We start from the raw sequence: 23,830 nt of genomic DNA, 5'->3' as shown, positions 1-23,830 counted from the left end.
CTCGACCCCCATGTCTTACCATGTTGCCCTTTTCAAGTGATTCTGAATTAATTTTCTAGGGATGTTAGAGAAGACTGCAGGTGAAAGGATTTGGGCTAATACAGTGTGGAGGAGGAAATACGTGATGACAGATACATAGCAGAGAACCAGAAAACAAGGAGGATTGCATAAGAATCTTAAAAAGTTCCAGACATAATGACTGAGTAGTTGAAGTTTAAAGGGAGAGATTTTTTCAGGTTAAAACCTGAACTGCTTCTTCAGAGCTGTTATTTTTACATCAAAAGTAGAAGCAGGAGCTGGGGAGAAGAGCTGTGCCCTTGTTTACCTTGGCAGCCAGTTCTCAGCTCCTCTGGGTGGGGCTCGCTGTCCCGAGGGGAAAGAGGGCCTCTTGTGCTCTAGCACAGTGACCGAGTGCATGTCAGAATCACGTGGCAGCTCATGCAAACCCTGGCTCTAGACTTTCTGACTCAGTAGATCTTGGCCCAAGGATTTACATCTGAGCCAGCTCACAGGGGATGTCGAGGCTGCTGTGGGATCAAGCCCCACACCTTGAGAACCACTCCACAGTCCTTCCTACTCCAATTTTCAAGACATTGCTTTGCCGAGATTGTATTGCTGCCTACATGGGAAGTCATCTCTCAATGATTGACATCCCTAGTGAGCATCTTGGGGGGAAAAATTGGTGAGAGATCTGTGGGTAATTTATATGAAACTGTATTGTTTTCATAATGACCAAGTAATAACTTGGTGCTCCACCAGCCTAGCTGAACGTGTGTAAACATTCTTTCACTGAAGGGATTTCTCCTTTTAAGTGTCTTAGTATCCATCTGTGGGCGTGGAATTCGAAGTTCTCTTTCAAACTGAAAACATTTTACCTAAGGAAAGCTGAGAAAGTTAGGACAAATGTCATTCTCACCAAAGTTTAGAAACAGACTTTCTAATTTTCTTACAACCAACCTCCCTTCCTTCCTTCCTTCCTTCCTTCCTTCCTTCCTTCCTTCCTTCCTTCCTTCCTTCCTTCCTCCCTTTCCTCCCTTCCTCCCTTCCTTCCTTTACTTCCCTTCCTTCCAGAGAGACTGGGCAGCTGGCCTGACCTAAACCATCAGTTAGTCAGCAACCCTGTAAAAAAGTATGGTTTTCTGTCAATGCTTTAGCCACCACAGCCATTGCTGAAACATTCCCTGATATTTTACCTTATTCAAATCTGCTCTAAATGGATCCTGGCCAAGCTTGAAGTATACCCAAAATATACTTTTACATTTTTTTTTTAAACCCATACTATACAATATGAATGTTACCTCCAGGAGACTGCTTTTCCAAGACTTTTCTCAACTTCTTTTTCTTAAACCATCGGAATAGGAAACCACTGAACTGAGGACTTGTGCAAGCAGAGCTGATCTCTGGAACAAATCAGGGGTTTCTCCAGTTTGAGCTACAACCTTGCAAACCCCACTCCTTTGTTGTTGTTGGTAGTTGTATTTTCTGGTGCCTTTTCCTTCAGCAGGTCACTCAAAGAAGTATGTATTAGCTATTTACCATCCAGAAACGAATCTGGTATCGTGTGAGAATTATCGGATGATAAAGTTTTTACTTTCCAAATGGTTTTGACCACCTAAAAGATGAAGTTGTAATCAGCAGCTTTCTGGGTAAGCAAAGAATTAGAACAGAAGAAACTGGATATTCCGAGTTTTTATTTTGGATCTTAGGTGCATATAATTGGATTATTCATTATCCTTTATTCATGATATATTATCATTATAAGGCCATGCCTAGCCTACTTATAGTCATCCATTTTTTTAATTTGGTTCCTTTAAAAATATTGTTTTATTTCTAATTTCTAACAACCATTTTGAATCCTAATTTTTAAAATTTGAGGTGAAACTTACATACAGTGAAATGAACACATCTTAAATGTATTTGATGAGTTTTGACAAATGTAATAACTTGTATAACCAACACCTCCATCAAGATATTGCACAGAAAGCCCCCAGTATCTCCTTCAATCATTCACCACTTCCTGCAAATAATTCCTACTTTCTATCACCATAGTTTACCTATTTTTGGATTTCACATGAAAGGAATCATATAGTACGTAGTCATTTATGTCTGACTTCTTTGGCTCAACGTAATGTTATATGTATCAGTCTTTTTCATTGTGGAGTACTATTCCATTGTATCAATATTAAGTATGTGAGAATGCCCAGGGGAATCTTCCTCTCAGAAATGTTTCTGAGGATATAGGAAAATCTTTATAGAGCATGGGATTTTCTGAACCCTTTTATTTAGACTTTAAAAATACTTTGACCCAGGCATGAAAATTGATGTTGCCTTATTAACACAGATGCCCGCGAAGTGAGGCTGCCTCTAAAGTAGCTTAAGCCATGGGCAAGTCAAACTTTTAATAAATATGGAAGCTCTATTCTTAGCTTTAATGCTTTACCACTTCAGGTTGCTGTTCTTATTCTTCTATATAGTCCTTTAATGCCCATTTCGAATTTATTGAGACTTATTTTGTGGTCTTGCATACATGCATGGCCTGTCCTGGTGAATATAACAAGTGGATTGAAAAGAATGTATATTCTGCATTTGGATTTTTTTTTTAATATTTGTTTATTTATTTAGCTGCGTTGCATCTTAGTTGCAGCATGCGAGCTTCTGTCTAGTTGTGGCTTGCAGGCTCTAGAGCACGGGCTTAGTTGCCCTGCGGCACCGCATCCCCTGCATTGGAAGGCAGATTCTTAACCACTGGACCACTGGGGAAGTCCGTGCATTTGTATGTTTTGTTCTATAAATTCAATTAGGTCAAGACGGTTGATAGTGTTGCTAACATCTATATTATTACCTGAATTTTTTCCTACCTTGTCTGTCATTCTAAAAGAAGGTTGAAAAGGAGGAACAAATGAAAGATGGGACAAACAGAAAAAAAAATGGCAGGGCAGTAGACTTAAATCCAACCATATCAACAATTATGTTAAATATAAATGGACAGAATTTGTGTAATTCTCCCTTAATTGTGTCAGATTTTGCCTCATGTCATTTGAAGCTCTGTTATTGTTGCAAAAACATTTGTGATTGTTAGGGCTTCCTGATGAATTGACTCTTATCATTATAAAATACCCCTCTTTCTTTCTAGTAATACTTCTTGATTGGAAGTCATTTTTCTTATATTAATATAGCCACTACTCCTTTCCCAGGCTTACTGTGTCTTTGGATTTAACCAGTCTGACAATCTCTGGCTTTTATTAATGTTTATTCAATTTATATTTAATGTAATGATAAATTATATGATTGAGTTTGTCTACCATTTGCCATTTGATTTCTTTTTCTCCCGTCTGTTCATTGTTCCACCTTTACTGCTTTCTTTTGGATTAACTGAGGATTTTATTAGTAGTCTATTTCATCAACTCAATTGGCTTTTTACTTCATCTTTTTATTTTATAGTTTTAATGGATTATATTATATATTCTTATTACAGCCTGCTATGAATTAGTGTTAAACATCTTTGTGCATAATGTAAGAACTTTACCCCCTTTTATCCACTGAGCCATTAAGACTGTGATTTTTTTCATAGGCCCTAACCACTCTGCATCATGTGGCTGGGGGAGTGCCCGCAAGTGAAAAGATGTATAAATGTGAATCTCACTCATTATGGTTCCCTTTACTCAAGAGCTGAATTCCCCATAGTTTCTACCTGCTTTTGGTCACTCTCCAATTTCTTTAAAATTGTTTTATATGTCATCCAGTGTTTTGCATTGCTATTTGTGGGACAGTAAGTCCAATACAATCTATTCCACTGTTATTAGAACTGGAATTCCCATTTTATCATTTTTAATAGTGTAATAATAACTTTTGAGTCCATCCCTAATTCAAAAACTTGACAGTAACCTTCATTTAACTTTATAACCCTTTTTCCCATTCTGTCCCTCTACGTCCCTGGCTTAAGGCAGCCCTCATCCTGAATTGTGTATTATCGTTCCCTCTTTTCTTTTTGTATAGTAATATTGAATCTATATGTATTTCTAATATATGTGTGTGTATTTATATATTTGTATTTAATTGTTTTTAACTTTATAAAAAGTCTTGCTGAATTTACCAGAGACTTACTTTTTTATTTGCTTTTATATTACATAGATTTGTCCAAACTACACATGCATTGTTTTAGTTTATTTTGAAAACTGTATGCAATTACATTGTGTAAATATACCAGTTTATTCATCTCCTCTCACATTGATGGACATTTGGGTTGTTTTCACGTTTTTGTCCTTGTGACAAGTCCTACTATGAACATTTGTGTATTGCTCATGGTTATATACCTTGGGGTAAATATTACTAGATTGAAAATGAATGTAAATGTTTAATTTTAGCCCATTTTACATTCCCATTACCATTCTGTAAGAGATTCTGTGCATTCACATCCTTTTACAGTACTTGGTACTCTCCAATTTTTTTGCCAGCTGACTGGGTGTAAAATGGTATCACATTGTTATCTTAAATTTCTTGACTATTAATAACATTAAGCATCTCTTCAGATTTTTATTGGTTGAAAGTGTTTCCTCTTCTGTTATATGTCTGTTCGTGACTTCACCTCTCCCATTTTTTTAATCAATTTGTAAGAATTCTACACTTGGAATACCACTGAACTACCACCTATATTTAACTAATTTTAATTTATTAAAGAAGTCTTTGACCTTTGAATCTGTCATTCTTCCTGACCACCCTGTTTAATTTGCAAACCTCTCCAAATTCCTGACCCTCTGATCTCCTGAGGATAACTCCTCGATTTTTCTCCTTTAGCACCTACCACCTTTGCCATATTATATACATATTTATTAATTGTGTTTACTGTCTGTCTTGTCCTTACTGTTACATGTAGGCTGCTATGTGATAAGCATAGAGATTGAGAGTAAGCATTTATAAACTTTTATAACACTTTAATACTGTCATATTTTATTATATTAAACAAAGACTTGGTCTCTAACAAACCGGACATTTTTTAAAAAATTAGTTCTTCACCACCATTTTGAAAAGCATGGCCTAAGTTCTCATACCTCCACATCATAGAATTTGAAAGGTACATTTAACAGAATAGAGAAGAAATATATAACTACCTGTCTTTCTTGGAAAAGTGTTCATGCTCTACACATATTATAGTTGCCAACAAAGATGAATATTTGTTTTTCTAAGTTAGTGAGGTGATGAGAGCTTTTCTAACGTGAGCATTATTTTATTTTATCAGCATTCCTCATGTTTATAGCTGAGCCTGGCATGTGTCTGTCTGTCTCTCTTTTATATATATATATATATATATATAGTATCTATCTAGATACTATCTAGAGCTCTTTGAAGTTCATCTTTTAAAATGAAAGGGAATGTAAGCCACTTAATGATATAAAATTCAAGGACCATACGCTCTTTGGCTTAATCCTTTGTGTTCTCAATTTTCATGTTTTGAGGTTTCCAGCCTGAAGCGTGATCATTAAATTTGTGCCCTATCTCTCTGGACTGTGCACTAGCTAAATGTGCAAGTAGATTTTTGAGAACTCCTAGGTTCATAACCTAGCTTATTAACCCCCTGATTTCTGGGTGACTGTAAACGTGTGCCTTGGGTATTTTTGTGCTGTAGTATTTCTACATAAAATGGTAGTGATATTTTATACCTTCTGAAGGGAGTAAAGCTCTGGGAAATTCTTAGATGAAATCTATGAATACTATAAAATCAAAGTAAGATTTCACAATGATTAAATGGCATTTTATTAGAGTGAATGCACAGTAGAGAACTGATCTAAGCAGCTGTTTATCAGAACTGTAAATATGTTCGTAAAAATAAAGTGGTAAGACCTGGTGACTTGGAAACAGAGGGCAAAGGTTTCTTTTAAGCAACATATCCTTTATTTCCCAGGTGTTTGCTACACCACAGTATCTGCAAAGTAGCAAGAGCCTTACTTAGGCCTGTTGGGAGAATTTATATGTATGCTTAGCTGGTACCTGAAATGTATTAATTAATATTGAAAGTCACATAATTTGCCTTTTTCCTGTTAATGACCAAATTTTTTGCAAGGATAATTTCAATTTATTTTTTAACTGGTAAAAGAGTGAGTAGATTGTGACACAATTTCAGCCTAAACCTATCTGTGAGATAGGATCAGAGAAACAAAAATTTAATATTATAGTGGAAATCAGACAGACCTAGTTTAAAAACTGGTCTTTGTAAACTGGTTTTTGTTATACTTACTTGCTGTCTTTACAGGCAAAGATCAACAAACATCTTTGATCTCGTTTATAAAATGAAGAGGAATTTATGCATTTTATAGGGTTCCTCTCATGATTAAGGATTATGGATAGTTTATATTAATGCGTCAGAACCACTGTAGGCACTCACTCAATACATGATAGTGATTGTTATGTTGCAAAATACCAGTAGATGTGTATGTGCTTATTATATATGTTCCTGAACCGTTTTCTTAGACAAATCTTACGGTAATTCCCAATTGCGGAAAAAAAAAAAATTAAAGGCAAAATTGAGAGAGCAGAGATTAGGTGGGGCTGGTGCAGAAAGAACAAGTCTTATCTACGCAGCATCCCTCATGGCCCTGAGCAAAGTTCCACAGCCACCTCTGATGCCCTCACAGAGACCTAGAGCTCTACAGAGTACAGCATGGAAACCATCCTACTGGAGTTTAAACACCCTGCGTGCAAGAACTGCATTGTACTTATTTTATTAACTGATCAGTTATAGCATGTGGTCCTGCAGTACAGTAGGCAGATGATTGGTCATATTTTGTTAAATGATTCATTTAATTCAGCTCTAATACGTCACAAATTCTCTGTATTTGACTGCTAGGTGGAGTTATAATTTGATGTTGAATTATTAAACCTGCCAGGAAGCATGTGTCATTTAAGGATGTAATGATAACATCATTATTTTTTCAGATCTAGGTTGGAATTTGCCCTTGACAAATAGCAAAATGATGAGTGATGCAAGTGACATGTTGGCTGCGGCGTTGGAGCAGATGGACGGTATTATAGCAGGTAATCTGCATCCTCTAAAAGATGCAATCATGACATTTACTTTGCTCTCTTGGCTTTTTATTACAACTCTTTTATTACCTCTCCACTTTCATATTTTCATTTATTGTCTCTCTCCAATGCCTTTAGGTTCCCCATGGTTTCATCTTTGTTCCTGTTCTCCAATTTTTGCCAGAATTATTCTTAAATGTCAAAAATTCTAGTACCATCCTGGGCTTCTGATCCAGGATAAAGGTGATTCTGGTCCAGATAGTCTGTGGACTGCACTTGGAGGGATACTGCTCTACCCAGTATCCAGGAATGTTTTGATCTTTTCCCTTGAATTCCACATTCACTTTTCCACCAATGACTCTCACATCTATTTATTCTTCCAATTCTTTGCAATTCTTCAGGTCCCTATCTCTACCAGCCAACCAGATACTCCCCTGAAATGTCCTGTAGACACATCAGTGTCATCCTTTAAAACATTAAGCTCATTATGTGTATACGTATAACTGATTCGCTTTGCCGTACACCAGAAACTAACACAACATTGTAAATCAGCTATACTCCAATAAAAAATTAAAACCAACAACAACAAAAAAACCCATTGAGCTCATTATCTTTCCTCAGAAGCCCCTCTAGTTGTCTTTGTCTTGGCTAATTTCATAGTCCTCCATCCGTACAGTTTCCTAAAGCAGAAGTTTAAGTCATGCTAGACACTTCCTACATGTTCCCCCACTTAGTTAATCAAATTCTATCAATTCTACCTCCTACCAAATTCTACCGTTCCCTCCTCTCTAAAATCTGTCCTGTCTGTGCTACCATCATCTTGCTTTATCTAAATAACCCTCTCACTTGACGTCCCTGACACTCTGGCTTTCCTGCTCTAGTCCATCGTTTTCCAGACCACCAGAATCTTTTTTTCCAAAATGCCAATCTGATCATCTTCTTTTTAAAAAATCTTTAGCAATTCTCTATTATAGAAGCTGAGCAGCAGCAGTCGACTATCATCTCCTTGTTTTCTCATCATAACTGAGGGGACTGACTAGTGGATGAGCCCTTTTCACTCCCTCGCAGGCCCCCAGGAGTGGTGGCTACCTAAGGTCTCATGTCATATTTTGTGTTTTGTCTCAAGAGGAGGACTTTCATGTATTTAGGAACCAAATACAATGAGGAGATGTCTGAATGGGCTTCGGGTGGGCTTGTCATGCACACACCTGGTGGTCAGGGTCAGGGTACAGTTGGTCTCTACCAGCTACCAGGGTCAGGATACAGTTGTCCTGGGCCCAGCTCCTTCGCTTTTCTGGTCACAAGTTGGACTCTACTCTGCTTTGGTGGTTTGAAGAAACCAAAGGTATTTTCCTCTTCAGAAGGTTCTTCTCTTCAGGGAAGTGTCATGCGTGGTTTGACCTCCTTTGTTATACTTCTATATCCTGGAGACCCAACTTCAATTGGACCTCTTTTGTAGATTAGACCACACCTTGAGTACTGTATTCGGTTCTTAGAATATTATTTTCAAAGTGTCATTGGCAAACTAAAACTTACCTAGAGAAGGTAAGCATTGAAGCTGAAGAGTTTAACAAACTAAGGAACTGGTTATGTTTAACCTAGAAAAGTGTATTCTTGCTCAGGGCATGATATTGGGTTGGCCAAAATGTTCCTTCAGGTTTTAAGTAAAAATAAAAGACACATTTTTCATTTTCACCAAGAACTTTATTGAACAACATATTCACCCTTTTGTTGTACTACCTTCTGCCATTTTTCAGGCAACTCCATAATTCTGTCTTCCCAAAACTTTTTATCTTTTTGAGCAAAGAACTGTTCCAGGTGCCTTTTACAGTCTGCCAGGGAATTGAAATTTTTTCCATTAAGAGAATTTTGTAAAGACCAAAATAAATGGAAATCTGAAGGTGCAATGTCTGGTGAATATGGCAGATGAATCAGAACTTCCCAGCCAAGCTGTAACAGTTTTTGCCTGGTCATCAAAGAAATATGCGGTCTTGCATTATCCTGATGGAAGATTATGCGTTTTCTGTTGACTAATTCTGGATGCTTTTCGTCGAGTGCTGCTTTCACTTGGTCTAATTGGAGCCGTACTTGTTGGAATTAATTGTTTGGTTTTCCGGAGGGAGCTCATAATAGAGGACTCCCTTCCAATCCCACCATATACACAATATCACCTTCTTTGGATGAAGACTGGCCTTTGGTGTGGTTGGTGGTGGTTCATTTCCCTTGCCCCACGATCTCTTCCATTCCACATTGTTGTACAGTATCCACTTTTCATCGCCCATCACAATTTGTTTCAAAAGCAGAACGTTTCCGTTATGTTTAAGTAGAGAATCGCATGTGGAAATATGGTCAAGAAGGTTTTTTTTGCTTAACTTATGTGGAACCCAAACATCAAAGCGGTTCACATAACCAAGCTGGTGCAAATGATTTTCAGTGCTTGATTTGGATATTTTGCGTATGTCGGCCATCTCCCATGTGGTATAACGTTGGTTGTTCTCAATTAACGTCTCGATTTGATCACTATCACCTTCAACTGGTCTGCCCGACCGTGGAGCATCGTCCAGCAAGAAATCTCCAGCACGAAACTTCGGAAACCACTTTTTGACACCTTCGAACAGTCACGGCACCTTCTCCATACACTGCACAAATCTTTTTTTTTGCGTTTCAGTTGTGTTTTTACCTTTCTTGAAATAGTAAAGCATAATATGCCGAAAATGTTACTTTTTTCCTTCCATCTTCAATGGCTACACAAAAATTCACTAATTTTGATGTTTTTACTCAGTGCATGCTGATATGACAGCTGTCACATGCAATCTAACAAAATTGTTTCGAATGAAGTTAAAGACAACTAAGCGCTATTAGAGCCATCGTACGGAAAAACCGAACGAACTTTTTGGCCAACCCCATATATGCTATTTTTTTTTAATTTAAAAAAATTTTTTATGTATTAACTTCCTTTTTAAAAATTGAAATACAGTTGATTTACAGTGTTAGTTTCAGGTGTACAGCAAAGTGATTCAGTTATACATATATATATATTCTTTTTTCAGATTCATTTTCATTACAATTATTACAGGATATTGAATATAGTTCCCCGTGCTATACAGTAGGTCCTTGTTGTTTATCTGTTTTATATGATATATGCTTTTAAATAGTTGAAGGACTATTCAACCATTTACTCTGTCACAATTTCAGAAAATATAACAACTAGAACCAATTCTAGGCTCTTACCAGAGGTTACATGTAACCTTACACTTTTAGTGAACCTCTAGTCAAGGGAAGTGGTATTTCCGGAACAGTAGTTGAGGGATTACATTTTACATATTCCACTAGATTGGTGTATTTGTTCCTCAGCCCTGGCAGGCCTTCAGGACCAACATTAGAGTTATTAAGAAAATCAAGATTCCCCAGCCCCCACCTCAAACTGAGTCAGTCAAAGCTTTGTGGGTAGGACCTGGATTTATATTTTCAAATTCCCATCAGTATTTCTCCAACTGAGGTAAGAGGGAGAGGAGGAGAACTGACTACAAACATTTGGGGAATTTTTCTGAATACATATCTCTCCCCTCTCCCCACCTTGTTTTGTGATGGAGACCGAACAGAATAGAGGGTTACCGTGGGCTCGTGTGTTTTTTAATGATATCATCAGATGATCCTAATACTTAAAACTGCTGGAATAGGACATTATAGTCTGTCTGGGTTTTGATGCTTTTCTGTTCTTCCTTCCTCCTGACATACTCTCCTCTATTTTTTCTGAGTTCTCATCTCAACTTTACAGGGTTTCCTGCGGGGGTTGATTGAGACAGTTATGTGGCTCCATTAGCGTTCTCCACTGTGCATATCAGTGGTCACCATCAACACAATTTGGTAGATGTTTGGTTCAAATCTTGTGGTCCAGTATTAGGAATATCAATGGAATGAACCAGCTGAAAGAGAATTCCTTTCCCCATTGTGAGAACTGGCCAACTGGAGAGAGAACTTACACATTGGCTCACCAGTCTCATCAATTGTAAGACCTTCAGATATGTGAGGTGATGGCCTAAATATCATAGCTGTTGAAATTTAAGTAGAAAGTTAGTATGTATATTTGATGGTATGTATATTTGATAGACCAGAAAATAAAAATCAAAGAGATGAAGAGGTGTATATGGGTGCTTTCAGAATGGGCTGTGAGTCAGTTGTATGGATTTAAGTAGTAGAATGTTTTCTCTAATAAGTAATAGAAAACAAAAAGGGCTGTAAAACTATGTTTTCAAGCTGATGTTATCAAGAGCATTTGATACTGGGCTGCAAACAAAATCTTGGGGGGGGATGTTTATACACACATGCACGTACATATACAAATGTACACATGTAAGTTATTGAAGTTCTTCAGAGGTTAAATTCTGGTCAGTTAACTGGGAGCCGGCCCTCTTACCTTTGAAATTATGCTATGCAATTTCCACCTCAATGTGCAGCTTATTTACAGGGCATTTAGAGTTTATGGTTTCTAAAATTTGTATTTTGGGGAATACATGGCTCCACCCAAACTGATCTACTACCTTCTTAGCCCTTGTTTCCTTGAGGTCAGCACATCTTACCCCAAAGCCTACCATACTCTTACTACTCCACACAGCTGGCCCCCCTGTTAGATATTTGATCATTGGCATGTATCATCAATTGCATGGTTTTTATTATTTCACCAAATGACTATGCCTTGGAGAGGTTTACGTGATTGAATTCTCTTTTCCCTGTTCCTTGTTTGGTCATTCCTCACTGTGACTAGACTTGCTTGCCACCTTCAGCTTTGGTATATTATCCAACATAAATTGCTCTCTCTGTGTTTTTTTTTTTTTAAACCTAGGTTCTAAGGCCCTGGAATATTCCAATGGGATTTTTGATTGCCAGTCTCCCACCTCCCCGTTCATGGGAAGCCTGCGAGCTCTGCACCTTGTGGAAGACCTGCGCGGGTTGTTAGAGATGATGGAAGCGGATGAGAAGGAAGGCTTGAGGTGCCAGATCCCAGACTCCACGGCGGAAACGCTCATCGAGTGGCTGCAGAGTCAAATGGTAGATGTCTGCTTGTTACAGGTCCCGCGCCGTGAATCTTCTGTTGCTTATTCCAAAATTTAGAACATAGAATAGCTGATCAGAACAGGAAAAAACAGTTATAGGGCAATAGGTTTGCCCTGATTTTATCCCTTAAGAGATTCTGATTCCCTTTTGACTCTAAGGATAGTTTTTTGTTTTTTTGTTTTTAATTTATTTTTGGCTGCGTTGGGCTTTCGTTGCTGTGTGCGGGCTTTCTCTAGTTGCGGCAAGCGGGGGCTACTCTTTGTTGGGGTGTGCGGGCTTCTACTTGCAGTGGCTTCTGTTGTTGCGGATCATGGGCTCTAGGTGTGCAGGCTCAGTAGTTGTGGCTCGCGGGCTCTAGAGCGCAGGCTCAGTAGTTGTGGCGCACGGGCTCAGTTGCTCTGTGGCATGTGGGATCTTCCCGGACCAGGGCTCAAACCCGTGTCCCCTGCATTGGCAGGTGGATTCTTAACCACTGTACCACCAGGGAAGTCCCAGGATAGTTTTTTTTAAAGTGCTCTTAGTATACATTTCATGAGTGCCAGCTGGTCACCTGATTTTACCCATAAAAGTGGACTAGCTTTTCAATTGTGCTTGAATGACCTGCTGTGGCTTAAAAATAAATAGTCCTGTGAGGGAAAGAACCTTGCACTTAATAGATGCTTTCCTGGTAATACTGGGAAGTTTACTGTAAAAGGACCCAGTAGCAATTCAAAATAGGGAGTGCAGTGAATAGATACTTCTAATAACAAGGGAGGTTGGTAGCAGTAGTTGATGTCAAGTGCCATCTAGTGGTTGTGGCAGTCATTTCAGTTCCAGTGCGTGAGTTAAGCTGTGGATTGGGCTTTAAATGGTGTTCTTATTCACTGAACAATGAGCCTCTTTCTAGGCATCCGGCAGATCTGCCCTTTCCCGGGACACAGTGATAAATACCGTGGTTTTAGTATGTGTTAAACACGTAAAATCTAAAGAATATCACAAAAATATTCAGAGGAGAAAGTAGAAAAGGTGTTTATTTTGTAAGTATTTAAAGGATATTCAATTTTTAGGAAGATGCATGAATAAGCCTAGAAGTTAATTGTATCAATATTTATATAAAAGCTAATGAAAATTGTATGAAAGAATCAAGATCTGTTTTTGGTCTGCGGTGGAAATGTAAGCTGTTTGCTTTGGGAACCTTAATAGTAGTACATCCTACGACTAAAGCATTTTCATGTGATGTGACACAAATACCGGTGCTCCCACCCAGTCCCATGCTGGACCTTCTTACCTTTCCGGCCAGTATATTGTACCTTCCCATTTCAAGCGCAAACAGTACGATCCATCTTTTAGTGGTGGTGCAGCTATGCCACCTTGATAGTTAGAGATATTTTACTTTACTGTAATACACAGTGCCTCATTATTGTACTTTATAATTGCTCTGCAAGTTTCTCCTCTAGAGATTTAAGTATCCAGGTTTGCTGATTTCTTTGGGGAATTGCTTCATGCTCTGAGACCAGACATTTCCTAGCATATTCCTTAGGCTATTTCTACTTCCTCTCTCACCCCTTCTTTGCTCCATGTTTTCCTGACCATTCATGTAATAGGAAAGGAACTTATGCTGGTAGAGGAACCCACTCCCAGCCAGCATCCAGAGGCAGCCAGTGGCAGCCATAGCTTGAGAGTACTGCGGTTGAATTTTTCACTTGTGTCCAGAACATTTCCATTAATATGTGCTCAGTCTGTTCTGTTACAGTATTTCCGGAAAAGATTGAAAGTGGTGATGGTGGTATCTGAACCTAAATCATGTCATTCATACCTTTTTCAGAAACTTCCAGTGACAGTCACAGCTCACTGAGAGAAGCCAAAGTACTTGCTGGATTGCAAGGCCTTTAGGACTTGCTCCTCACTGCTTTCTGACCTAGTGTCTCATTGCACTTCCCCTCTTTCACTCCACTTAAGGCACATGGGATTCCTCACTGATTCTCCAACATGCTGGGGAAACTGGCCTCAGGGCCTTTGCACTGGCTGTTCACTCTGGAGCCTGGAAAATGCTTTCCTCGGATATCTGTATGGCTAGCTTTCTTGCATTCTCCTTTAAAAGTTGCGCTCTCAGTGAGGCCTTTCCTGGCCACCCTATCTAAAATTTCACATATTTATTCTTCATAGTACATCTCCCTGCTTCATTTTTTTCTAAAGCTCACCACTTTCTTACGTCATATGTATTTGCCATTTTTATATGTATTTTCTATCTCTCCAACTGGAATGGAAGCATCATGAATCAAAGATTTTTGCCTATGTTTAAAACAAACCAAAAGTGTGTCGATGTTGCCTAGAACAATGCTTGGCATTTAGTAGGTGGTCAGTAATTATATTTGTGATGAACGATGCTCCGTGAATGATAAGATGACATATACCTTGGGATGAACTGAGGTTATTTATTGTGTCAAATTTATTCTTTGGATGCATAATGGCTTGTTAATTTGTGTTTTTGGTTGCTCTCTTATCTTAATGTTTGACATTTTAATGTTAAGTAGCCACAAAATGACACATACTTTACATACCTTACAAAGATTCAGTTTTCATCCAAAAAATGACAGTAAAAAAACTAGATGTGAGTCCAGGGAGGTAAGTTTTTGGAGGATGAAACTTATTTATATTTGTCCAACTGATTTATATCTGTCCCCTCACGTGGACCCCAATCCTTCCAAATTACATGTGTTTTCTCAAGCACGTAGAAAATGAAAAAATAAAGGAAGAAAGATGGCAAAGGGCACAGCCCAAAGCAAGAAGGGGAAAGTGGGAATGAGTGTTTGGAATAATAAAGGCATAGGTGTGACATGAATAGTTAGAGCTTACCCTGTAGCAGACTTTAATTTTAGATCCAATAGGTAGAGGGTCTTAAGGCTTGCAATTTAATGATTTGCTGATAGTATAGCTTTCTCCCATTTTAATATGTCAGAAGTTGTGATGTGTCTTACGATCTTAAAAGAGGTATCCATTATACACATTTTAGCTGGGATTGTTTCTTTTTCCTTTTTTTAAATAATAAGGTACCTAGAGTAGTCAAATAAATTCATGGAGACAGAAAATAGACCAGTGGTTGCCATGGGCTGGGGTAGGGAGGAATGAGAAGTTAATATTTAATGGGTACACAGCTTCAGTTTTGCAAGATGAAAAGAGTTCTGTAGATGGATGGTGGTGATGATTGCACAACAATGTGAATGCACTTAATGCCACTGCACTGTCTACGTAAACATGGTTAAAATGGTAAATTTTTATGTGTGCTTTACTCTAATCAAAAATTTTAAAATTAATAATTTGATAAAATTTAATGACATCTTAGAATTGGAGGAACACAGAATCCTACAAATTGTATTGTACATGGGATAATCATCAAAATAACGAATAAAGGAGATCCTGCCGTAAAAAAGCTGTGAATGATAATAAAGAAGGCAGGGCTGTAAATTGGCAGTTACAAATGCTGGCTCCGGAGACAGCAGACTTGAACTTTAAATGTCGGCTCTGACTCTTAGAAGCTTGTAGGATTTGGGGAAATTTTCTTAAGCTGTTTGTCTCAGTTTCCTCATCTGTAAAATGGGAGTGATAGTTTCTGCCACACAAGGTTATGAGGATCCCGCAAGCTAATGTATGTTGAGTGTTTGTCAGTGAGCCTGGCAGAGGGTTAGTCAAAAAGGTAATACTGAAGTGTGGATTGTAGAGAGCAGAGGGAAATGTTTAACAGGACCCTTTGCAATGAGGGAAAGAAAGGGTTGAGTCCAGTTACAAGGGGGGTTAGGTTACAAATTATTTCTACAGTTTACTTCTTTGATAAAAGAGTACAGACATTTCCCAGACAACGGGGAAGCTTCCACAATATTTTAGAAAAACTTATTAGTGATACTAGTTACGTAATTAAGATTTCATTCATGTTTAATGATGGCCAACTTGAGAGTCCATGTACTTGACTGACTGATGCTAATCTACTCATTAGTGCAACTGGGCATTTGAATTTTTAACTATTATTTTACCCAAGCCATGAAGATCCCCTGGTTTCCTGTAGGGTGCAGGTTATTCCTTCACTACTGATTTCTGCTGCCTGTTCAGTTGTTTCATATGATCAAAAACTGGATAAGAAAAAAGAAAATAGTAACACTAGTAGCCTGTTAGAGTGAAGGGTATTAAATCTACAAGAATGAATTTGTTTTAATCAGGTAGCTATACCTATAGCTTTCTAGGAATGAATAAGTTTCTTTTAGGACTTGGAAGTTTGTCTCCTGTGGTTAAAAAAAAATCAGTTGAATGCAACATATTTGTTCAATAACTGAGGTATAATTCTCTGTTTTGATTGTGAAATGTGGTGTGTTAACACAAATATTAATAATGGAGAATTATGTGCTTTATCAAGCTCAAAAGTCTAAGAGAGCAAACAGAAAAATATGTCTAATTGTTTGAGCCAAGCAAGTTTTTGCTTACTTTAGAGCTAACTCGATGAATTGCCCTAGAACATTCTTACAATGCTTTTTCCAGTAGATGGAGCTGAGGTTCATGACCTTGACCAGATCCTGAAACGCCAAAGTGTCTGATCATTTGGCATTTTTAATTGTGAAGCAGTCTCAAAATCACCAGAAATTACAAAAAGGCAGTTTTCAACAAAGTGAATGAAAATACTGATGGTAAAAACTGCAAGTCAGGCACCATAAGCCATGAGATAAGTAGCATATAAAATGGGGGAAATGAAGTGTTCTTGACTGGCTTCTGACCTGTTGAATCATTATAATGCGTTTCTACCTTTTCTCTATGTTAAAAAAAAGATAATATTAATCCTAAATGTACCTCGTTCAAATGTTTCTGTAAAAATAACAATACTCATAATTTATTTAAAGAGTTCGGACACGGGGTGTGTTCTCTCCAGGGCTGCTGGCTGTTCTTCCTGAGTCCCTGACCCTCAGCCACACAGTCCATCCGCATCCCACCGTCCTCTGATCCCTGCTGCCCTCTGGCCAGCTTCTCTTTTCCTGTGTGCCTCCAGGGAATGTTTTTTCAAGCCTTGGCAAACAAGGTACATCCTAAGATTGTATCCCATATGTGGTCACAATTATCTGAGTTATGCCACGTCTCACTGAGACATCCTGGTTGAAGTTAAACCTGTTTTTCCCTTAGGCTTCTGGAAAACTCACATGGAAAGGGTCCACAGAAACAGGAAAGCAAATGGACCAAGTCAGCAGAATTCTCCATCAGGAGAGGCCAGTGCTGTGTGAACAGTGAGAGAGGCGCTTTCAGTGGAATCCCAGGCTACCAGTAGTTGTTGGGATTGAATAGAAAGATTCCTCTATTCTTTTATGAAAGTGAGTTAAGAAAGAATAAGTGGCAAGAAAAATAGGGACAGCATTTTTTCTTGATCTCAAGTTCCCCTTCCCAAAGTAGAAGAGGTTCTTTTGCTAGCTCTGCATCCTGTCACATAGCTAGATTTTAATAAATATGAATAAAGGAATGAATAATGGGTGAATGAATGAATATGGTGCACTCCTAGAACAGGAGCTGAGCCTTAGTTTCTAGGGGACCTTATGTTCTCCATCCTTCTGGGACTCAGGGGACTTTGGAGTATACCTGTGACCGGGATAATGTTGCAGCCTCAACATGTACCCCCTCCCTGCTACAGAAACTTTGGGAGCATGGTGATGTGCATGAAAATAAGGCGAGGAGGGGTACAGCCCATCTTCTCTCCTCAAGAAAAGTGTCTAAAAGAACCCTTTAGGAGACACTAAAGCAGTCTGTCTCCTCACCCTGATTGGCTGTGGATGCACGAATGAGAGGTGCTGGCCTGCCCTAGCTGTGTAACAGGATAGCCATTGTATCTTGGCAATTAATATTTTAATTTGGCACAAATACCCCAAGGGAAGCTCTCTCACTGTATTTCTAATAAGACTGGCAGATGAAAGCACTTGGCATCTGCTGCTCTCCCCAGCATTTCAGATGTAGTTACATTTTTGGAGTAGTGAACCTTAGAGGCTGGCCTACTGCTGTGGTTTCTCTCGCTCCAGAGCACTGTTTAGTTAAGAAGATTCTTTATGTCTCTGGGAAACAAGCACCGTGAAAATTAAAACCCAGAAAAACAAAACCTCAAAGCCGTAGTCTAATTTTGACCACATCTGTAATCTTGACTTGGAAAGTACAGAATATATTCAGGCTCATTCTGAGTTTCAGTCTTTGATGTACTTTCTGACAACATTGAATAAACTGATGTCTTTCTAGGAGATGGTCATGATTGGGCTTTTGGGATGGGATGAAATGTGTGTGAGGTTTATTTCCCCTTTTGGTTTTCTTTCTGAGCAGAGATGCTGAGATTTTGGAATAAATAGAGGGCTTCCTGAAGACGTTGTTCTTCTGAACTGCAATAGAAATTTTGGAAGGAAAAATAAGTGGGCTGTTTGCAAGACTGACCCAGAGTCAGAGGTACTGTAGTACACAGGGGCACTGGCCGGTTGGAGGGGATGCTCCACTGGCCCCAAATGGCAGCGGTGTTGCCCTGAGATGATTGTTGACAGCACAAAGGTAGGCCTCCCCACCCTAATTACACCACAGCAAGTGCGAGGACAGGGCAGCAGAGCACCGCCTCCGCCTGGTGGCTTGATTTCCAACGTTATTGGTGTAGTGTTCTTTGACTCTTAGGACAGAAGAGTATGAGATGCCTTATTGCGGTGTTGGACCCAAATGAAATATGACTGTGAAATTTGTGGCTGAAAGATTCAAGTCTTATCTCACTCTCTCCTCCTCCTTAGTCTCTCCTAGGAGAGCAGGCAATAAATGTTTGCATGAGGTGGTAGAGATACAATACTGTGATTAGGACATGAAAGACCCTGTATTAGATATGTCTTTTGGTAGCTAAAGATAACATTTAATTAAAGGAGCTTGAGTGAACTGCACCTTCCCTTTTCTTTCTTTCTTTCTCTTTTTTTGGCCACACCATGCGGCTTGCGGGATCTCAGTTCCTCAACCAGGGATTGAACCCGGGCTACGGCAGTGAAAGCCCAGAATCCTAACCACTAGGCCACCAGGGAACTCCCCCCTCCCTTTCCTTTGTTGATACTGAATTTTAAGAAATAGAATCATGAAATCAAAAGGGCATGGCAGTTTTTAAAACTATATATATTTACTGGGTGGAGAGAGAGAGAGAGAGAGAATGAGGAGGGGTGTGTGTGTGTGTGTGAGTGAGATAGTACTAGTCCAACTATTTCTTAACATTTGTTGTCCTTATGAAATTGGACTGATTTTCTTTTCCCTATTTTAATTTAGTTACTCACCATTCTGATTTGGGAATGTTATATTCAAAATGAGTTCTGTGTTATAAATAAGTTTAATTGTGGCAAATCACTGCTTGTATGTTGATCTTGGATTTTAACAGGACAACAGAACTCAGGAAAGAACAACAAACCAAAAATGAAGGTTGGGGACAAAAGAGGGCCAAGTGTAGGCTAATGCAAACCAACAGAACTAAGAAAATCAGAGGAAAACACAGCATGATACTTTCAGCAAAAATAACAGACAAAAGACTCCCACCTACCATGAATTAATAACTATTGAAACTGGGTGATGAGTACAAAGGGTTTCATCATTATGGTCTTTACTTTTATATATATTTGAAATTTTCTGTAAAAAAACATTTTAAAAAAGAGACCCACATAAGGCAAGATGTTAACATTTATTACATCTTTTTACTTGATTGTGTATTTATATTTGATGATTAAGGGGAAGTTAATATGAAAAGAAGAGCTTCTACTTAGATGGCAAAGGCTAAAGTAGATGGTGCTTGATATTACGTGTAGCACCTGCCACGTGAGGTCAGGCAGTTCACATTCTCGGGTGTGGTTTCTGGCTAGCCCTAGGATTCTATAATTCTATGAGGAATCAAGCTTTGTAGGCATTTTTCCTCCATTATGCCAGGAAATCTGGCAAACACCATGGGTTCCTTAATTAAATTAAAGTATCACTGTTACAGCCCAGCTGCATCTCCTGCCCTGCCCTCCCTGATGTGCTACAGTCCCGCCCTTCCACACACCGTTAGTTGACGATTACGTTGTTGAAATCCTCCAGTTGATTCCAATTTTGACTTAAACTTTCAGCTGGACTGAACATGGTCAACATAGGGTTGCGTCATGAGTTGAACTAGAAAGACTTATTCTGAAGGCATCTCTGGGATTTTGAGTAAAGTAATATGGGCTGGTGTTCAATGTTTTGGATGTTAAATTGACTCAACAAGAGTTTATACCAAATATGTTTTTAATTATGAGCTTAGGGTACTAAGGTACTGTTGGGAAGAATAAGTGACCAACTCACGTAAAATCACTAGTAAGCCCTCCCTGGTGGAATATGATGAAAACTTAATTGTGAAGTTCAAGACAAGACACAGAAGAGAAGTCAGTAGAGGAGAAGAGAATGGCACAGTATAAGGAGGTGGAGGAGGTGGGAACTGGCTATGAAAGATGGATTTCCATGAAAGATACAGGCAGAGAGGAGTGGGAGGGGATACAAGGGTGGACACAAAACCTTGGAGTAGATGTTGGAAAGGAGAATGGACGAAAGTTCATTGAGAGGAAGAAATTGATGAGGAGGAGGAAAGAGGCAATAATTGTAGGCCAATTCACAGGGAAACAGGAAATCAAGGTTCCAAAGTAGAGGAATGATAAGCTTTTAGGAAGGAGTTAAGGCTCAGTTCCCCTGAGACTGGCAGGAAGGAAGACAGGGAAGACGTAGGAGGTAGTACGTAATGTGCGTTGAAGAAGGAAGTATATGAGGGAGTTCATGCAAGAGGACCTCAATTACTGTCCATTAAAAAGGCTCTGAGGTCACCTCTTAAATGTGGTAGGAAGAGGGGGGTACAGGCTTGAGGGGAAAGGAGCTAGTGATCATGGAGTGTGTGTACCAGGTGGTAGAGAAAATGTGAATAAAAGTCTTACTGAGAAGGAAGAAGGCCAGGATAAAACCAAACATTCATTCATCTTTTATTCGTCTGATGTTTATTGAACACCTATCATTGTTCCTTCATTCAGCAGTCAGTTAGCAACAGTCCTTCACTGCACGTCAGATGGAAAGAGGAACCGACAGAGAACGCAGAGTCTGTTGGAAGAGAGAGATGCATAGGTAGCCAGGTCTAACCTAGTCCTTTCAGTGTGATGCCTGCTGTAGTGAAGGTTCATCCGGATGCTGTAACTGGCATATAAGTGAACAGGCAATTCAAGGAAGACTTTCCAGACCAAGCCCCATTTGAGGTGGACCTTAAGGAATGAGGAACAAGGAGGAAAGGGGAGGAAATACAGTCTATGCAGAGGGAATAGAATTGGTGTGTGAGAGAGCATGCCGGGTTTGGGGAGGCTTGGGGTGGTCTGGGGGGTAGAGCACAGGAGATGGAGGAAGAATAGGGGCGGTAGGGTATTTGCCTAATGGAATTTACCTCTTGCTAACGTTTTTGAGGCAAAGGTAACAAAATTAGCAGAAACAGAAATAAACGTGAATAGAATAGACCTTTACCTGCTTGAGTAAGTCAACACAGTGCTTTGAAAGCATTTAACCATTCCAGTGGTGGCTCTTTTGCTTTATGTTCCTATAGTGATTTTAGTGTTTAAAAATAAACTACTTTTGGACTTCCCTGGTGGCGCAGTGGTTAAGAATCCGCCTGCCAATGCAGGGGACACGGGTTCGAGCCCTGGTCTGGGAAGATCCCACATGTCGCAGAGCAACTAAGCCCGTGCGCCACAACTACTGATCCTGAGCGCTAGATCCCGTGAGCCACAACTACTGAACCTGAGAGCCACAACTACCAAGCCTGCGCGCCTAGAGCCCGTGCTCCGCAGCAAAGAGAAGCCACCGCAATGAGAAGCCCACGCACCAAAACGAAGAGTAGCCCCCGCTCGCTGCAACTAGAGGAAACCCGCGAGCAGCAACCAAGACCCAATACAGCCAAAAATAAATAAATAAAATTTTTAAAAATCTAAAAAAAATAAAAAAATAAACTACTGTTGAGTGTTATGAGTGCTTGTAAATATCAATACAGTGTTAAGAAACGTGAGTATGCTCATTGTGGTCAATTTTTAGTATTTTTAAATGGATAATTTTGTAGAACTGGTTTTGAAACAACTTATTTCCATACCATAGGCAGTGGTTTCATGAAACACTTCTAGAACTTGCCCTAGAAACACTTCTAATCTTGCTCTAATTTCCTTCAGTCAGGAGAAAGAGGATTTTTGTTTTTTGTCTTCACTGAGCAGAAAGCTTTTTTTTTCTACCCAATGAAATGGATCTGTTTATAAAACATTGCTTATGTAGTTTTAAAAGCAGATGCCTGCTAATGTTCATAATCAACATGAGGAATTTAAAGCTGTATAGGGCCGGTCTCAGCACTTTCTTAGATGGAGAACATGCATTACACATCCTGGCTCTTTTCCAAAAACCTGTCCTCAAGAAGTTAACATAAATTTCATTTTCCTGGTAGTCCCCAGGGATGGAAGTCATCCCGGGCACTCTGTCAGACTCCTCCTAATACTTGTAATTTAATTCCGGGCACTTCAGTTTACAACATAAATAGAATTATGCTGTGATAATTGTGCAGGTATGTGGTCAAGCAGGTGATGTTAAAAATTGTATCCACACAGCGCGTGCTTACTAAATTAGTTTCAGATTCTCTTGTGGCCTCATGGGAAATACATCCAGTGCACCGATGTTTTGAGAAGAAACATCCTGCAATTTTCTTTTTTGTTTCTTTTTTGATCTGTTTCTTTTTGTTTCCTTCCCAACACATAACTTTTGTTATTCCCAGAATTTATACTTAAAAAGTGCATTAAAAAAAAAAAAAAAAAAAAAAAAAAGTGCATTAATTGGAAAGGCAGAATGATAAAAGCACTTAATTCTGGAAAAATAATTGCTGTCACATCAGCCGTGTTCTGGGCAGTAAGCATGTACAGTGTGTATTTTCTTGAAGTCTGAGGTTGTTTGCTTTTTCAGTTGAACTCTTGGCGGCCCCAGCTAACCATTCTGGGTGGCCCCATCTAACCATTTTGGACTCCACTGGCTTTTATTTCTGTTGTATTTGAATGAGGAATCAGGAAATTCTATTGGGATTACACATTATGTGATTAGGAACTATTTAAATGAGATACCAAGAGACACAGCACATGTACTACTCTATTTCAAAATGACATTTTTATGTTGTCTGCGCTCTGTGAGCCTTTTCAATCTGTCTCCTTAATCACTTGTATATATTGCAATACAAGACAGCTGAGGAAAAAAATCTGCACTTCCTTTCCCAATCTGTACTTCCATTGGCATTTGTGCCATCCATAAATACGCCCAAATCTGATAAAAAAGGGGGCAGAAGGGAGGAGAAAAAAGAGTAAGCACTAGACTAAGTAGAGCACTGGGCTGGATGCTGTGGAAGTTACAAGATGATACCAGTTTGCAGGCTCTGCCTGGAAGCTTAGAGTAATAGTAGGTGAACAAGCAAACCCACGAGAAGTTAATGAATTCAGAACGGAACGTGGTAAATCACCGATGAGCATGGCTAGTCAGTGCTGCAAGGGGAGGTCATTGTGGACTCAGTGCTTAAGCTCGTGGGGGAAAAGAGAAAGGCTTCAAAGGGGAAGGGAAGATTTGTCCTGTGATTTGAAGACTTGAGCAGCAGGAAGAGGCCGGTGGTGTAAGTTGCCCCTGCTGTCTCCCGTGTAAAGGCCGGCATTGGTAGTCCTGGATTTGGGACTTTGGGAGGAGAGGGCAGGAATGGAAGGACCTC

At 39.2% G+C, this 23,830-nt stretch overlaps 1 protein-coding gene across 10 annotated transcripts in view; it reads left to right on the top strand.

The window, feature by feature from the left end:
• The window catches only part of PPFIBP1 (PPFIA binding protein 1), a 174,030-nt gene that overhangs the window by 101,081 nt on the left and 49,119 nt on the right, over window positions 1-23,830 (top strand). For all 10 annotated transcript variants that reach the window (XM_082419688.1, XM_082419691.1, XM_082419689.1 and 7 more), the window contains 2 exons: window positions 6,931-7,029; window positions 11,861-12,066. In XM_082419688.1, coding sequence (XP_082275814.1) covers window positions 6,966-7,029; window positions 11,861-12,066 — 270 coding nt within the window. In that variant the 5' untranslated portion in view covers window positions 6,931-6,965. The remainder of the gene's footprint in view (window positions 1-6,930; window positions 7,030-11,860; window positions 12,067-23,830) is intronic.

Source organism: Balaenoptera physalus, assembly GCF_965194825.1.
Source record: "Balaenoptera physalus genome assembly, chromosome: 13".
NCBI classification, from domain to species: Eukaryota; Metazoa; Chordata; class Mammalia; order Artiodactyla; family Balaenopteridae; genus Balaenoptera; species Balaenoptera physalus.
The sequence above is the reverse complement of the archived record's forward strand: the minus strand, read 5'-3'. Positions and strand labels throughout refer to the sequence as shown.